We start from the raw sequence: 17,802 nt of genomic DNA, 5'->3' as shown, positions 1-17,802 counted from the left end.
TTATGCTCAATGTCTGTAATAACAGATGCAAACTCCTTTCCCAATCTCTATTCTTAATTTGTTTAGCTTTAATGATTGACTCTAAGGTCTTCTTTGTTGCATGCTTTCTACATGAATGAACTGATTTCAAATTGTCATGCACTGTCTATTGATGTGAAACTCCATTTTAGCAGTGACTTTGTGCTTGATGTCCATATGAGCTAGACTAGGGTGTGAATTGTAGTGATTTTCATTGCATACAGTAACACCTGTAAGGTTTTATTAGTTGCATCAAGCTGTTCATGCATCTGCATGTAATATGGACTTGAAACTTAGTGTGAAATTCCCACATATTTTTTGAAGAATTGCATCTCATATCATGTGAGGATAAACTAAAATCTCACCTTACATAAGCAAGAAAAGAAGCAACCACCATTTCCTTGCTTAGATGCTAAATATTGCCATTGACAACATGCTCACCATGGTGAGTTGCCAACGTCAGAGGGCATTCAGACCTTTGTTTATAAATGTATCTGCTTAGACAGATCCTTGGCCCTGCTTGTGAAATTGTATATTAACTTACCTATTTCATTTTTTCTCTCTCACCAATATTATGTTCTCCATCAGGATGTTGATCATTCGTCTACTTCTGAATTTTCAATTCAGACCAGCATTTTGTCTCTTTTATCTAGCCTTTGTAGGCAGTTAAGTTTGACAAGTCATCAACTTCGTAGCAAAATCTTTTTGGTGAATGACCTTTGTATATTCCACATACTAGTCTAGGGTTTGACCTCCACCTTTTGGCTTCGATTCTTAGTTTTGGATGGTGTTGTGCTTACCTCTAACTAGCTGTTGTAACTTGCTCTGATTCTGAACCCCAGCAATGTGTTTTGAATCTTGATGATTCATGGGTGTTACTAAAATATATATCTTATTGGTTTTTATGGGGTGGTAAATGTTTGAGAGTTAATGCGAAAGGCCTGGAGGATCATGATCTATGACTTCCAATTTTAAAACAATATTAGTGATATTCTGGTACTCAAATATGTCTGGCAACTGGATAGAAAGCTGTCTTAGAGGCATGAGTTGATCTTGTGAACATTTCTAATGTAGCAATTAGCAGTGTTATATCTACAAGTCAACTGTTTGACATTGAGAACATATGATGTTACTTTGCATCCAACAAATGTTGTAAAATTTACGTCAACATCTAGAAGAATCATTCTTCACATAACTATCTACAAGACTATTAATGGACCTTCAATCATTCTTTGTTAGTGCATTGGCAAAACTTAGGCACAAAAATTAATTGCAGCGTAATGTTTTCCAGAGAAAAGGGTTTTGTGATGTCCCCTCTTTGAAATCAGATTTAATAATAAATTTAAAATGAATAAATAATTAAATAATAATAAATGACAATACAATACAACCTCAATTTTGTGAAGTCTGTAAAGGGACAAAATTACAAAGTGAATTGATGGCCATAAATATTAAATTATATATGAAGACAAACCATAGACATAATATGAGTGGCATTAATGGTATAAAAATCATCGAAGGAATGCCTAATATAGACCAGCAATAAAGAAGAATATCAATTTGGAATAATGGGTCAACTTTATCAAGACAGCTACCTATAATACACATCTAATTTATATGCTGGTTGACTATGCAAAACATTGTTTAATGAATGCACATGGGCTGATTTTTCTCATAAAAAAGGAAATAAATTACAGCGGTGATTGAGTTTACGTGAATATGGTTTCCAAGACAGTGATTATCATTGTTACAAGGTAGAGATATATAAAAAGGTAGCGGTTATTTAATAACAAGGCAGATATAATACATTATGAATAGTAGTGATTATATTATGCGAGGATTAATATATACCAATTAAAAGACAAGTGATTCATATTATTGCAGTAAGTATATTCAATAAAGCAGAAGCAACCATTAATAGCAATGATGCAGTGATTAAAACAAAAGCAATCTGTAAATTACAAATTGAGGGACAATGGAAACATCAATATTTATTGACTTAATCTTGGATTTGCTAATTGGCCTTTTAAGTCTTCCCACATTAAAGAAAGGATACAATGATATTGCTCAGTGTTTACCGCATAGGTTAATTAAGAATTGCACACAGATAATGAACACGAACTCAAACGCAGAACTCTTCTTATTATTCGCATATGCCAAGATATTACATTATGCTTGGATGATAAGATAAGATCATTACAATGCTTCCCGAAGGGGTTATAAATACTTTCCGAAGAACTTTCCCGAAGGAGTCCGTCGGCCACATACAACATGTCGCTACATAACAAGAACCTTTCCGAAGGGACCCGTCGGCTGATACACAATTTCTTTTTCGAAGGGACCCGTCGGTTGATACACAATTTCCTTCCCGAGGGGACCTGTCGGCTGATACACAATTTCCTTCCCAAAGGGACCTGTCGGCTGATACACAATTTTCTTTCCGAAGGGACCCGTCGACCGATACACAATTTCCTTTCCGAAGGGACCCGTCGGCTGATACACAATTTCCTTTCCGAAGGGACCCGTCGGCCGATACACAATTTCTATCGACGACATCATCCCCCCCAAAAAGAAAAGTCGTCTCCTGATGACTACAGAACAAAACTCAAACAACTAATACAACAATATTGATCTGCCACATCACTTTCACATTCATCCCGTTGCATCTATAGCCTTTGCTAACACAATACTGACTCCTCAAGTTGACCTTGATAGCCACCTGTGCTGCTTTCTCTGCTTCCAACTCCTCGGTACCCTGAGCCAAGTGTCGCTGCACTGCCTCCAATTGGATGATCAGCTCCTCCCGAGCTCTCTACACATCCACCAAGACAGCCTCTCGGCCAACACCTACTCTCAGTGTCTCTGGTACACAGAAAGTTCATGCCTGTAGCAACTTCAACTCTTCTCAACTGGCCAGACTCCCATGACTGATATCCGCAACGACTGGGGGTCCAAGGGGCAATGCCCCCGGCGGGGTCGAGGGGTAGCGGCCCCGCGGGGTCCTGGGGCAGCGCCCCAGTCGCAGTACAAGGTGGGGTCGAGGGGCAGCGCCCCTCGCTGCCAAGACCAAATCAGCACTCCGAAACCCACCCAAAACTGCATGGAACACACTATTTTTGTCATTTTCTGCCGATTCTACACTCTTTCTGGCAATCGCTGATGCTTCCCCTTCCCTTTGGTATCCTCCGTTACTCATTTTGAGCATGCTTGATTTGTCGACTTTTTTTTTTATAAAGAAAACCTCCTATCACTCTTCTATGCTACCAATTCCTTATGCAATACCCTGGAATGCCATTCAAAATTTGAATGCAATAATAGGTAGAAGCCGTACGCCATATTTATCATTTATGCAAAACCCGTACACCATATTATACTGAAAATCCGTACATTGGCTGCTTCAGAAAATTTGTACGGTGATCATGATGGAAAATCCGTACGATGGCTGTTTTAAAAAAATCCGCATTGAGACTCCAAATTTCGTACAGAAAATAACATATATATGAGAAAATCCGTACGAAAAGCTTTATAACAAAGCCGTACAGTAACCTCAACCTCCAAAATCCGTACGGTGACTGGCTCCCAGAATTCGTGCAATGACTGGCTCCCAAATCCGTGCACAGCCCTGCAAAGAAATTCCAAATCCGTACAGTTCCTATCTAACTGCATTTGATAAATCCGTACGGTTACACTACATTTGAAAAGTCCGTACGGTGACAGGGACTCAAAAGCCATACGGTGACTGCATAAAACACGTACCTAGCCTGCCTGCTAAACACTGTACGGTAGCCTTTTAAAACCCGTACATTGCATCTTCATTAGAAAATCCGTACGGTGAGCAATTATAAGCCGTACAATGACTTTGAAATAGTCGTACAATGGAGAGTTGGTCAAAAGCTGTACAGTTACCTAAGAAATCTGTACGATGGCTTCTCACAATTAATTTTTCTTTTTTTTTTTAAAAAAAAAAAAAAAAAAAATTCCTGTCCTTACTGATCTTACATATGTACAATATTTACATATATACAACACTTACAGTCTTCTTCTCTTAGTTGTTCGTCCACGGAGGTGCGTTACTTCTTTCATGGCAAACATTCAACTTCGACCTCTTCACTACATCGAATACTTCCTTTCCGTCTAGCATCTATTGTTTTATTGCTCCGTTATTGCCCACTTCTCGAATCTGGTATGGCCTGACCCATTTAATTTTGAACTTGCCTGATTTGATCTCATTTCGATCGTCGTACTTCAACACCCACTGTCCGAGTTGAAACCTGCTATGCCTGTTCTGTGTCATCTCCATATCGCCCAATTTGTTTCCGAAGCTCGCTACCATGGACTCCGTCAGTTGCCCCTTCTGGCTGTCAATAACACATCCACTCCGTACTGCTGCAACTTTTATTAAACTCTTCCACTTTGTTTCCTGTGTGGACCGTATGATGTGTCTTCCTTGCTGCTGGCACCTTTCTACTATATCTGTGGTTTGACGTAATATTTTCTTCCTGCGTGGTCGTATAGTGGAATCATTCCTCCTTTCTAGTTCATACTGTGTGTTCTTCCCTTCAGCTTCAATCATACCCGCATTTCCTTCGTCGGCTTCTCTGTGTTGCTTCGAACATTCATTTCCTCCTTCGGCTTCTTTAAGTTCCTTCGGACATTCATTTCCTTCTTCGGCTTCTTTGTGTTCCTTCGGACATTCATTTCCTTCTTTCTTACTTTCGTTGACTCTTAACATATTATAGCTCGGAAAGAGTTCGTAGTCCTCTATCTGCCAGTGGTAAAGACCGTTCACTGAATCCAGATCGTCGTATGTCGATCCTCCTTCCAACTGCAGGACTCCCTCGTGATTTGGTTCCATATTTTGCCTCCTTTCATCCTCTTCTTCGGAATCTGACGAGAGCTTCTTCCCCGACCATTTGAGTGTGTAGATCGATGACGTACTTCCGCCCTTTTCTTTCAAGTGATAAAGTATTTTTCTTCCAATCGTGCTTCGCCTTGGCTTGTATCAGCCACCCCCGGCCCAGAATGGCATCATATCCTCTCCGCTTCAGTGGGATCACGACGAAGTCCAACATGAATGGTTGTGTTCCAATCGTTACTGGTTGCGCTGTGAGTACTCCCAATGGCTTGATTCCATGTTGATCGGCTGTTAACAACTGGAAGGTAGGTGGCCACAACGTTGGCTGTCCCAACTTTTTCCAGGTATCCTCTGGCAACACATTAACACCAGACCCTCCGTCCATGATCGTGTCCGTTAGCACAGTCCCGAGAATGCCCATTTCAACAACCACTGGATAGCGTTCGGATGAAAGAGCTAATAGCATTGGATCTTTTGCACTTGCGCCACCTTCCTTCTCCTTTTTGTCCGCTGTACTTGCTACACTTTCCTGCTTCCTTCCATGTTCTCCTGGTAGTTGAGCAGCGGGAACGATGTTTGTGAGTGCCGATCGGAGCTGAGGCATAGTGAGCAACAGATCATTTATCCTGACAGGTATCTCAGCTTGCAATATTTGCCGTACAATGTTTTGTTCTGCGCAGTTTTGTACGGAGGTACTCGGTGTGTCCTTCAGGTGTGCCGTTTCTATCTGCGTTGCTCTCTGAATATCTGCCCGTGCTTCCTCCAGTCTCTTCTTTTCCTTCGTCGGATCAGGGTATAGCTTCGCCTGCTTCCGAGTGATTGCCAGAACTTCTTCCTCATCTGTCCCGACGGTAATCAAGTTTACTCCAGACTTCGAGCACTTAGCATCGTCATGATCGCCAGGTCCACACCATCGGCATAGCAACTTCGGTGTGTTTGTCGTTTTGCACTCTTGGGCAAAGTGACCCCACAGATTGCATGCGCAGCATTGAATTATTAGCCGACCATTCGCATCATACTGAATTCGACTCCTTCCGCCTGTATTGTTGTTGCTGCTATTGTTGTTGTTTTGACCGTGCCGGTTGTTTCTGTATCCACCCGATGTGGCACCTTCCGTACTGGTGTTCCCGTTCCCTCCTGACGGGGATGCCACTTGCGTGAGGAACACTTGCTGTGGTGTTCTTGATTTCAGGTTGAAAGGACATTCCTTTACCGAGTGTCCTAGAATCTGGCAAATCTCACAAAATTGATCTTTTGGGCAGGATCCCTTCGTATGGCCTTCTTTCTTGCACTTCGTACACCATAGGTCATTGCCCTTAGTCTCCTTGTTCATGTTTTTGAACTCTTTCATCATCCGAAGCATGTCCTTCTGAAGAGAACGAACTTTCTTGCTGCTGCCTTCATCGTCGCTGCTATCTTCTCTTGAAGGCTCATCGTCGTCTGAATCGGATGAGCTGGTCTTCTTCTTCTTCTTTGTCTTCTGTTCACTTTCGAGGTTCAATGCCCGATTGTATGCTTCAGTATATGTCGATGGTGGCACGATCTTCATCTTTTTCTGCAGTTTCGAGTGAAGGCCTTCAATGAACCATCTTTTTTGGAGCCCATCTGCCGGCTTATTCTCCATTTTACTGATTAAGTCCTTCAACCTCCTGGCGAAGACCCGTACTGTTTCATTCTTCTTTTGCTTGGTATTGAATATCTCCGCTACAATTTCATTATCGTCACGCAGAAGTTGAAATTCTGCGATGAACTCCTTCTTAATGTTATCCCAACTGTTTAACTTTTGTGGATCAGTATTAGTAAACCAATCAATCGCAACACCCTGTAGGGTAGCGGGAAATTGTCGGATCCATTCGTTTGTATCTGTTATGCCATTTGCCCTCTAGATCGTTTCACATGTTTTACAATATCGAATCGGATCGGCAGTTGCTTCACCATCAAATTTAGGCAACTTTTCTTTTGGACCTGCCATTATTACTGTATGTTGAGGGTTTTGTTGTGTACTTGCGTTGTTTTGCACTCTTGCGCTATTTTGAGCACTTGCGCTTTTCTAAGCTCCTGCGTTGTTTTGAACACCCGTGCTGTTCGGCACACCTGCGTTGTTTCCAACACTCGCGCTGTTCTGGACACTCGTGCTGTTCTGCACACCTGCGCTATTTTCAACACCCGTGCTGTTCTGGACACCCGCGTTGTTCTGCACACTTGCATTGTTCCGCACACTCGTGCTGTTTTCGGCTTTCGCGCTGTTTTCAACACCTGTGCTGTTTTCGGCTTCCGTGCTGTTTTCAACACTTGCGCTGTTTGCAACACCCGCGCTGCTTTCAGCTTCCGCGCTGTTTGGTGAAGAAGAGGGTTCGTCAACAGAAGCTGTTCGTTCCGGAAGTATATCTCGGACGAAGAGGTCACTCCACGCTCGTGCTCCTTCGGCACTTCGAGCCGTGTGAGTCGATCTCCTTCCGTCAGGATTCTCTTCCCATGGCGTATGCAGGTTCAGAAACTCCTCCCTCGCTTCTTCCACCAAATCGAGCCATTGTCGAGTCTCTTCCAACAATTTTTCAGTGCTTTTGTGTCCGTCGGTAACTTGCTGAAATCTCCGTCTGCGTTCAGCCTGTTGTGCCAAAATTAAGTTTTCCTGTGCTGCGCGTAATTCATCCGTTTCCTTCAATTTATTCTTATTCTTGTTCAACTGATTCGGCATTTAATCTTCATTTGCCTGTCACCGTACCAAGTCCATCGGGCAACGACGCCAAATGTTTACCGCATAGGTTAATTAAGAATTGCACACAGATAATGAACACGAACTCAAACAGCAGAACTCTTCTTATTATTCGCATATGCCAAGATATTACATTATGCTTGGATGATAAGATAAGATCATTACAATGCTTCCCGAAGGGGTTATAAATACTTTCCGAAGAACATTCTCGAAGGAGTCCGTCGGCCACATAAAACATGTCGCTACATAAAAAAAACCTTTCCGAAGGGACCCGTCGGCTGATACACAATTTCCTTCCCGAAGGGACCCATCGGTTGATACACAATTTCCTTTCCGAAGGGACCCGTCGGCCGATACACAATTTCCTTTCCGAAGGGACCCGTCGGCTGATACACAATTTCCTTTCCGAAGGGACCTGTCGGCCGATACACAATTTCTACCGACGACACTCAACCATTTAGGAATTCAAAAGGACAAGAAAATATTTTATAATATTTTGGTATGAAAGACAATGGCAATACATTGTTAGACAATAAACAGATGATTAGTTGAGAATTGAGAAAGGTATTGATAACGTGTATTAAAGTATCATCACCTTGGGCAGGGATGAATAGTGGGTAAGGAATACACTATTATTTGAGAAGTAATATTACAAACAACTAATATAATTAACAGGGATTAGGATTCATTCTTGGAAAGTGCATTTAGAAATTGTTATGAAAGATAAACAATGGACAAGAGGCATGTCCCATCCATTGCAACTCCTCATGAAGGGTGATTCATTTAAGAAGTCATTTAATTCACATCACTAAAATCATCATTGAACTGGAGATGCCATCGAAGGATGAATAATACAATGAGATCATGGAATAAGGATTATTAAATATATATTTGATATTGATCATATACATAAAAAATGCATGATTAGGAATTATTATGTATAAATTATAAATATTAAAGGAGGTGAATCATATCGTAATATTTGATTTTAGTAGGACTAAGAATTATAATTGGAAAACTTGGACTTGGCAGCCCAAAAAATTGGACTTGGTTTTGGACTCGGACTCAACTTGCGAAAGGACTTTGCAAAGATTTAAGAAAAAAACTGTAATTTTAGACATAAACAATAAAATAAAAAAATTAATGCATATAGAGAACATAAGAGCCATTTTGAAACATTACACCTTATAGACCTGTTTTGAGCAATAACAAATAACAAATGAGAAGAAAAGATTAAAAAACCAAATTTTAAAGTTGACTGGACATTTTTAGTCTGCAGTGAGAGTCCATCTGTAGGACTCGGGAGTCCTGATGTTGGACTTGGGCGCGTCTTGAGAAATAATCAGGAGTCTGAGTTGAGTACTCGGCTCTCGAGTCCATGGTGAGTACACTCAGCTCACTCACGGACTTGCTACTCCTTCCAATTCTGAGGCGATTCCTACAGTTTTTCCATCTATGCTAAGAATCATTATAAAATCTCTCTCTCTCTCTCTCTCTCTATATATATATATATATAAATAATCTATCTGCTAATAATTATGAAATCAGAATTATTCATACTTTATATATATATACACATTTATATCTGCTAATACTTATGGAATCAGAATTATTCATATATATATATATGTATATGTATGTATATATATATATATATATATATATATATAAATATATATATATATATATATATATATATAAATAAATATATATATATATATATATATATAAATAAATAAATAAATAAATATATATATATATATATATATATAAATAATGAGAATTATATATATGCGTGAAAACATGTGTAATTATTAATACATAAGACACACACACACACATATGAAAACACATACATTTATAATACATTAAAGATTGTTATGATGACCTAGCCTTAAATCTTTGGCTAATGCCTTTGGAAGGGTAGGTTGGTTTGTATAGGGGGAGGTGAGTAGTTCCATCCCAAATTAGGTGACTCGCAAGTGGTCTTATTGACGGGTGTTTATGAAACCCTAGGGCTTAGTTGTGGAGGTGGTTTCAAGCACCCAATATCAGTAATTCCCCATCATCCAATAGGGTCAGGAAAGAAGTAAGGGTGAGGTTTAAATGTAACTATCATAGTTGAAAATATCTGTGCTATCTGGAAAATAGCGATAGAGGAAGGCAAACGATATTAGCGCAATTAATATCTGCAAGGCTATATTCATTATCGTGTAGTGATTTTAACCACTTAATATCGCCAAAAACCACGAGATATGCTTTATTTTATTGCTGCTGAAGTCCAAAAACAAATTTAAGTTAAAATAATCGATGTTTGTAGGTTTCAAGTTTCCGTCCTTTTTAAAGGTCAAACTTTTTAGGTTCTCTTTTATCTGTTTTGTACTTTTGACTGCTCATCCTTGGCACTGGGAGAATTGCACGATATCGTATTTTACTATTTGGCAGAGCTGAAGTGTTTGGCCATCGGTTTTGGTAGAGCTGAAGTGTTTTTGGTGGTTACCATTTTGGGCTGCAGATTGTTTTTGGCTGCTTCGTATTTGGTTGCTCCTCCATGTTAATATGCTAATGTTCTAATTGACAAATTCTTGTGCATTTATGTCAAAACTTTGATTAATATATGGTGGATATCTCAAATTACTATATGCTCTACAAATTAGGTGTATATGTGTGTGTTTTTAAGATTATTTTAAGAAATTATATATTTTCAAATGTTTGATAAAAGTGCTGATTTATTGCCAATTTTTTCATCGAGTTTTTGGTGATTCTGAGATTTTGATTTTTTTGGGTAGGCCGAGATATTGCCGAGACTGAGATTTCAACTATGGTAACTGTTATGGATTGTATAATGAACAAATTTACTAATTATTAAATTAATTAAGGCATAATGTTACCTAACAATGTATAATGATGCATGTTAAACAGGCAGTCTCTAGTAGGGGACATTCCAGTTTTTCAGAATGTGTGCATATCATCAAATTTTCTTTGAACATGTGTCCATAAATGTGGACATGTGAACACTCTCTGTGGTGAGAACTGTTACTGTCAGATATTGGTATTCTATGAGTAATTCACATTGAATTTCAAGATATGTCCAGGCCTTAGAGCGTTCAAGACAGTTCTTTATATTCTCTTTTTCTATAATGGCATATGTCTTCTTTAGTTTTCAAAACATTTCAATATTCTAGTGTGAATCAAACCAAGATAGTTCTCCTTGAAAACGGCTGGCAGTTAAAAAAATTTAAAAGTTAAAAAGAGTTGGACACGATTGTTTTGCTCTGCACAACACTGCAACACTTCATTATGGGAAAGGGTAGTAACTTAATTGATTTTTTTAAAAGATTAATACTCTAATATTCCGTGCAGTGAGACAATTCAAGTCAGAGTATAACCACGATGGTAGTAAGGGTTTATACTTATAGTGAGGAGGTTTTCATATTTCAACAGCAATTGGGGAAAGATTGCTTTTCTAATGTTATGCCCTTATACTGAAAGCCACATTTGGTGATGAAATAATCACAATGAAGTAGTATTCAGATTGGTGCAATTGAATCTATCTACTTAGATAAATTCTTTTAAATTATCAGATGCCAAATTCATTCGTTTTACTAGGAACTTCCAGTAGAAAATGATTCTTAAATGTCATCGTCACTTAAAAAAGAAAATAAACAGTTTAAAGGGAATAATCAAATTTGCATAGAAATTTTGAAGCGAATTGGGGAAGTTTTTGTGAATTTTGTTATGTAAGCCTGTACACATTTTAAATTATTCTTTATTGGAGGCTTTTGGCTTTAACCTTTTTCATAATGTAATAGTAGCCTCCAGTTTTAGATTTAGTGCCTTGAGCATGTTGATGTATGTCTTTTTTTGAGTGCAAGGACAGTCCATAAGTCTCAACTATCCATGAGCTTTGTAATTATTCTATTTTTTTCAGTACTTGCAACATAATTATAGATTTTGAGACTTCAATGTATCTGCTTGTTGAATGGAAATACTATTATTTTCCTCAATGAATTACAATATTTAATTTTTGTAGAGTGCAACCTAGTTTCCAACATAAGAAATTGTTACGAGTCAAAATACTAACTAATTTCGATTATCCCTACAGGGTGCACAACTTCGTAAGCACATTGATGCTACTTTGGGTAGTGGAAACTTAAGGGAGGCAGTTCGACTTCCTCCGGGAGAGGATCTAAATGAGTGGTTGGCTGTCAATAGTATATCTTTTTCCTGCTATCTCTCTCTCTCTCTCACACACACACACACACACACACACCCACACACACCCACACACACCCACACCCACACCCACACACATCCACACACACCCACACACTGTAAGTATGCAATAATATGAAAACTAAGGATCACAAAGTGACAGAAACACAGCTAATTTTCAGTGTTTGTAGATTTTATTTCCTAGTATTAAATCAATAATGCATATGTAGGACAAGCGGAATAAACAGGTTTGTGTATAATGTTTGTTGCTTTTTGTATGTGTCGAATTAGTATCATTAAAGACATGAAGGGTTTTACTTGTTGATTCCAGTCAATGAAACAAAATTTGTGATTATATTAGTTACTTCTATTATGGCCATGAGTTCTACCAAAGTCTATCTTTACCTTTTGCAATGTTGTGAGAAGAGTAGATAATAATGGCATCAGCTACTCAAGCATCAAGCTGTTTTACTTTTACCTAAGTCCGCTGAGTGGTCAAGTTTCATGTAAGTGAGGAGTGATAGGGGATAATAGAAGTGCATGCAGAGGAAACGTTAAAAGAGAATGCCTTGCCCTTATTTGATTCCACATCAAATCCATTCACAATCCTACTAATAGGAAAAAATTAAGCCACTGAAGCCCTGAGTCAATACCAAACAAATACATCAGCGTATTAATATCTGAATATATGAGCTTCAGACTATGCACAGTTAGAAATAGAGAATGAATGATTCTATGATAAAAGTTTTAATAATAACATATTGCATGAATTAATTTTGAAGTAACTTTGTTAGGTTTGTTCACATATACTGGCAGTATAGCTAGGAAATGAACTGTTTTCTTGAATATTCTGGAAACAACAAATTTTGTTGAAGAAGCTAGTAATTACTAAATTTTGGCTGGAGTTAGTAATATCATCTTACCGATATTTTCTTTATTTATTCAATGCAGCGGTGGACTTCTTCAACCAGGTGAATCTGCTTTATGGCACCTTGACAGAGTTTTGTACACCAGAAAACTGCCCAACGATGTCTGCCGGGCCAAAGTATTTGTCATATAGGCTTTTATGATTCTTTATTGTACATGCTAGTATTACAATGTTGGTGTATGTTACTTTCAATATTTAATGGAGACTTTATTGGTAACAACATACTCTATAAAAGCATTTTTCAGGGTGTGAAATTTAATAAATGCAGAGATGGCTGTTCAAGATAACAAACTAAGTAGTGGTCATGAGAAAACATTTGAATGTAAGCAGGAAGAAAGAGAACTATAAATAATGAGAGATGAGAGGGTAGATGAATTTAAATCATTTTATAAGTGCCACTTTAAGAAATTGGAAGAACAGGTGGAAGCCTCAAATTGTAAACATTGATACAAGTTGTTGACAGGGGTTCTTTAGAATTTTTTCTCAGTACTTTATGCCAAGCTTTTGTCAGCTACCTATGTTTGTAGGTTTATCAGAACGCGTTATAGTTATAGCCTTCACTTTCAATACGTTCTCAGGAAAAATAAAGGAATTTCATTCAATTACATTCCACTTATAATAACAGAAAAGATCGGAGATAAGATGAGATGACACCTTATGCTGGACAATGTCAGAAATAAAGACACACGGGTATATGAGAATCATGTTCCAGTAAGGTTTTGGTTCTGCACACAGATGCAATTAAACTTGATTGCTTGCAGACATTCAATTATTCTAATTTCTTACATCCCACAATAACCATAATATATCTTCTGAAGAAGCTATTTTTATGCTTTAAGTAATGGGTTGATGGAGTTTGTACTTATATTGTGGTCTTTTAAATGCAATTATATATTGAGAGAGTAGAAATTGAGGGAAGGAAGAGATGCTAACCAGGAAAGTGACTAATATCAGCTAGGTTGGTTAATTACTGAAGGAAAAAGGAGGTGGGTTAATTAATTAGCCCAAAAGGAGATTATATTAAAAGATTGAATGGGAACAGAAGATTACAATTCTATCAAAGCTTTACCATCTTTTTAATTATATAAAATATATTAGATATCCTTTCCCGACAGGTATTTTTTATCTTCAAAACGGTTTCTTTGATCTTTAATTTAGACTTCTATATATCTGATCACTTAACCATAAAAAATCTTTTTAATAGGAATTGGATGATATTCATTCACGAATGATGATAACAGATCTCATTTACTATTAACTTAGTAACTGTAAGAAATATAACACATTTTTAATCACTGATTAATTAATAGAATTCTTTGAATGGTTTTATTGCAATTTATTTTTTTGTGTGGCATGAAAGACATTTGTGTTCAGCAGAGTGATGATTAGAAGATATGAATGGCACCTTTATGATGAATTTCCTGTTGGAGTCTAGTCCCTTCTGTAGCTGATCATTTTTAATGCTGTACTAAATAGGTATGAGTACCGATGGGCAGATGGTGTTCAAATAAAGAAACCTATAGAGGTATCAGCACCAAAGTATGTAGAATATTTAATGGACTGGATTGAGGCTCAGCTTGATGATGAATCAATTTTTCCTCAAAGACTAGGTAATAGGTGCTCTTATTTATCAGCTCCCTTATGAAATCTCGTACATGTTTTAATCTTGCCTATCTTGAATTCACTGTTATAGAGCCACTCTCATATTTCTCATTTATTAAATAGGTACACCATTTCCTTCAAACTTCAGAGATGTTGTTAAAACAATATTCAAGCGACTTTTCCGTGTATATGCACATATCTACCACTCCCACTTCCAGAAGATAGTCAGTCTGAAAGAAGAAGCACATCTCAATACCTGCTTCAAACATTTCAGCCTTTTCACATTTGTAAGTTTTATTCATGTTCTTTGTTTACTTACTTTATTTTTGTGCAGTGCAGCTAAATTTTAATATTTATTTTTCAATGGATTGAAGGCTTCTGTTATTATGGTCATTTGAAAAATGGAAGAATAGTTCCTGTTTTTAGTTAGATGGTTTACTTAATTGGAGCTAATATCAGCCCATGGCATGTTTTCTTTTGATTTATACAGTTTGAAGTGTTTAGAGGGCTTACTTTCTCTATTATGATTCTTGCGTTTCAATGCCATTGCTTAATATGTAATGGTCAGATCAAGGCAACTTGAATTAATACTGTAATAATAAAGTAAATCTCATAATGGATTAAGCACCTTCCCATGTAGTATGGTTTCATGTTTTTTTTTTCTCTAAAATAAATCATAAAATATTGCTAGTTTACGTTGGGCCCAATAATTTCTAATTAAAGGAGGCAACTTATTAATAATATTATTAAAGGTGTTCTTCAACACTTCAAAATAAAGTGTTTTATAAATGCTGATATTAAAAAATAAATAAAAAGTATTTTTGAATACTTTTTCAAAAGCATGGGCCAAAAATAAGAAGTTTTAATAAATTCTGGAGCAACAATTTTAAAAGGCAATGATATAGGGAGCACCTGGTATCTCATTTGATCATCATTCAACTAATCCATTTGCATCCAATTTTCAGATTTGAGCAATTGCTTCGATTTAGGGCATCTAATTCACTGTTTTCTATTTTGGGTGATTCCATCATGGGATTACAATTGCACTGGTTTTTTAAAATTTCATGCAAGATTCCATTGATAGGGAAATTTAGATTTTCAAGCAAATATTGTTGTTTTGTCGCCATGTCGTATCTGAGAGTTTCTACATCAATTCTCATTTTTTTTTCCTATTTAAGCATTTTGCATTTGTCAACTCTAGCTGAACGTCACACTTGGGAGGAATAAAACTAACCATTTTTGCATTGGATTAGCCATGTTAGAGTTTTAGGTGACTACAACATCCCTTGGACCAAATGAAAGATCAAGATAACTACCACAAGAGAACGACAAGACAATCACATTATGATGCAATAATGATATTATTGATAATGGACATAATTAAAATGTAAATAATAGGCCTGCTTATATAGGAAAGTCAACAAGAGACTATGATAAGGAGAAGATAAATTATCACTTCCACCAAAGGTGGATCATCCTTCGTTAAGCAATGAAGTATACACAACATGTGGAGGATGATAATATGATATGTATACCAAAAGTGGATCTTACACAATGTGGAATATGATAACAACTATCACCAGACTTTTTCCTACACCATGTGCAAATATAGTTGCAAACTCCTAGGTGTCTCATTGGTGCAGGAGCACCAAGAGGTCAAGGTATACCAAGAAGATGGAAGATTTGAATGAAGACCATTTTGGTCAAAATGCCAAGTTTGGCTAATGTGGGGTTTGAAAGGTAGTTTAGAGGTTAATATATTAAAATTTTCTTAAAGATGGTCCATGGATGACCATTCTCATGTCATAGAGACATGAATAATAATAAAATATAAAGGGAATGTAAGTTGGTTGAGTTGACAACTTGATTGTCAATTTAACAACATAAAACTCATGTATTAGACCAAATAAAAGGGATAGTTTACAACAGGTTCAAGTAGTTTGGGGTAGGTGTTTGGTTTCAAACAGTCTTATGCAGTCTATAAAAGATGCAGAAGCCCGAGAATGGCAACAAGAATCGGTGTATGAAGTTTTGTGATCAATACAAATAAGGTTTCTTGCTATTCTTTGTGTTTGATAGTTATCTGGCATTGTTTCCAGCATTTATTGATAGTGCAAATGGTTTCTTTTTGAGGATACATTCTTATGGCATGTTAGCGAATTAAAATAGCTTTGATTTGATTTTTGTGGCATCCATTTTCATTTGATATTTATAGAGATATTGGGTTTGGACTGAAAACTGTCTAAAACCCTTGTTCAAGGAACCCGAGGCATATAAAATGTAGTTTCTTTCAACTTCCACATGCAACAAGACCCCATATTGGGCATGGTGATGGGGATCTATGTGTATTACATGCCATCAAAATTTTCCAGGGAACCAAGAAAGTAAATGGTATGTGTTTGTTTGAAGAAAGAGATCAACTTGTTGAAGGCGATTGTATGGCTGTGTCAAAATTTTCAGTTTCAGTGCAGGGACCACAATTGTCAATTCCACTGTTGGATTTTGCTAATTTTTTGATATGTTCTTGGGGGTCAAATTGCATCCAAAATCAACGGTTGGATTGAGGAAATAAGACCTGGTTCGGAAGTTGCGAGTTTCTGTGTAGAGGTCCATCCAAGAAGGCAGCAAACAGGTAATTTTATGTGGTTCTAAATATTGTTGTTGATAGATTAGGAAAGAGAAGGGTGTGGGAAGATCCGAAGGAACCTAGAGTGTATGGGGATGCTTAAATGTCATGGAATGTTTATGTTGAAGTTGTGAGTTTGTGTGGACAGTCACATAGAGGTTGTGTAATGATCAAAGCACGATCAAGGGAGTACATGGAATGAGTGATGGTTAGTGAGGATTTGTAAAGATGTGGAGCCTAGTGGTTGTGAGGATGTTGAGTGACCATTAATAGGTCTTGAGAGTGGGTTGGGTACAAGGAGTGATTGATCCAATAAAGGAGATTAAGGGTGTTGTTACAAGATAAAGGAGACACAAGGATGTTTCATGAAGAGAATGATTGATGACCACTAGCCTCTGAACCACTCATATACAAGCTACTATGCAATACATTATCCTTAAGTAGGCTTAAGAATTGTGTAATTAGGAATATTTAATTACACTAACAGTCCCCTTAGTACAACTTTGGGGAATGCACTTTGACTCACAATGCAAGATGGGTCCTAGTTACCCATGTATAATATTGCCACTGAATGGGCTCACTGTATCAGGCAAATAACAGTCATATGAGTGCCGGTTCATGGTTCCTATCGGGCCAGCAATCGTATTACTGTTACATATGTTACTGGCATATCATAGTTATCGGCAGTACTGTTTAGTTAAGACAGTTAACATATGTATATTGTGCCTTGTTTTGCCCAGAACTAATCGGGCCCTTAACACAATATAATTATAAGGAAATTAATATATTGATCATGTCCGTAGAGACATCGGGCATAACCAAGTTATGACCCGTAGAGACAT

The 17,802-nt window shown here is 37.4% G+C and overlaps 1 protein-coding gene across 1 annotated transcript in view; it reads left to right on the top strand.

The window, feature by feature from the left end:
- LOC149554950 (MOB kinase activator-like 1A) overlaps positions 1-17,802 on the top strand; it is a 59,915-nt gene that overhangs the window by 17,015 nt on the left and 25,098 nt on the right. Inside the window, exons 3-6 of the mRNA XM_089828966.1 lie at positions 11,695-11,803; positions 12,756-12,849; positions 14,209-14,342; positions 14,458-14,621. Of these exons, the coding sequence (XP_089685092.1) occupies positions 11,695-11,803; positions 12,756-12,849; positions 14,209-14,342; positions 14,458-14,621 (501 nt within the window). The remainder of the gene's footprint in view (positions 1-11,694; positions 11,804-12,755; positions 12,850-14,208; positions 14,343-14,457; positions 14,622-17,802) is intronic.

The sequence above is a fragment of the Cupressus sempervirens genome, chromosome 5 (genome assembly GCF_028749045.1).
Source record: "Cupressus sempervirens isolate cs-2001-9-10 chromosome 5, ASM2874904v1, whole genome shotgun sequence".
Taxonomy (NCBI): domain Eukaryota; kingdom Viridiplantae; phylum Streptophyta; class Pinopsida; order Cupressales; family Cupressaceae; genus Cupressus; species Cupressus sempervirens.
Note: the sequence above shows the minus strand (reverse complement) of the source record. Positions and strands in the feature narration are given on the sequence as shown.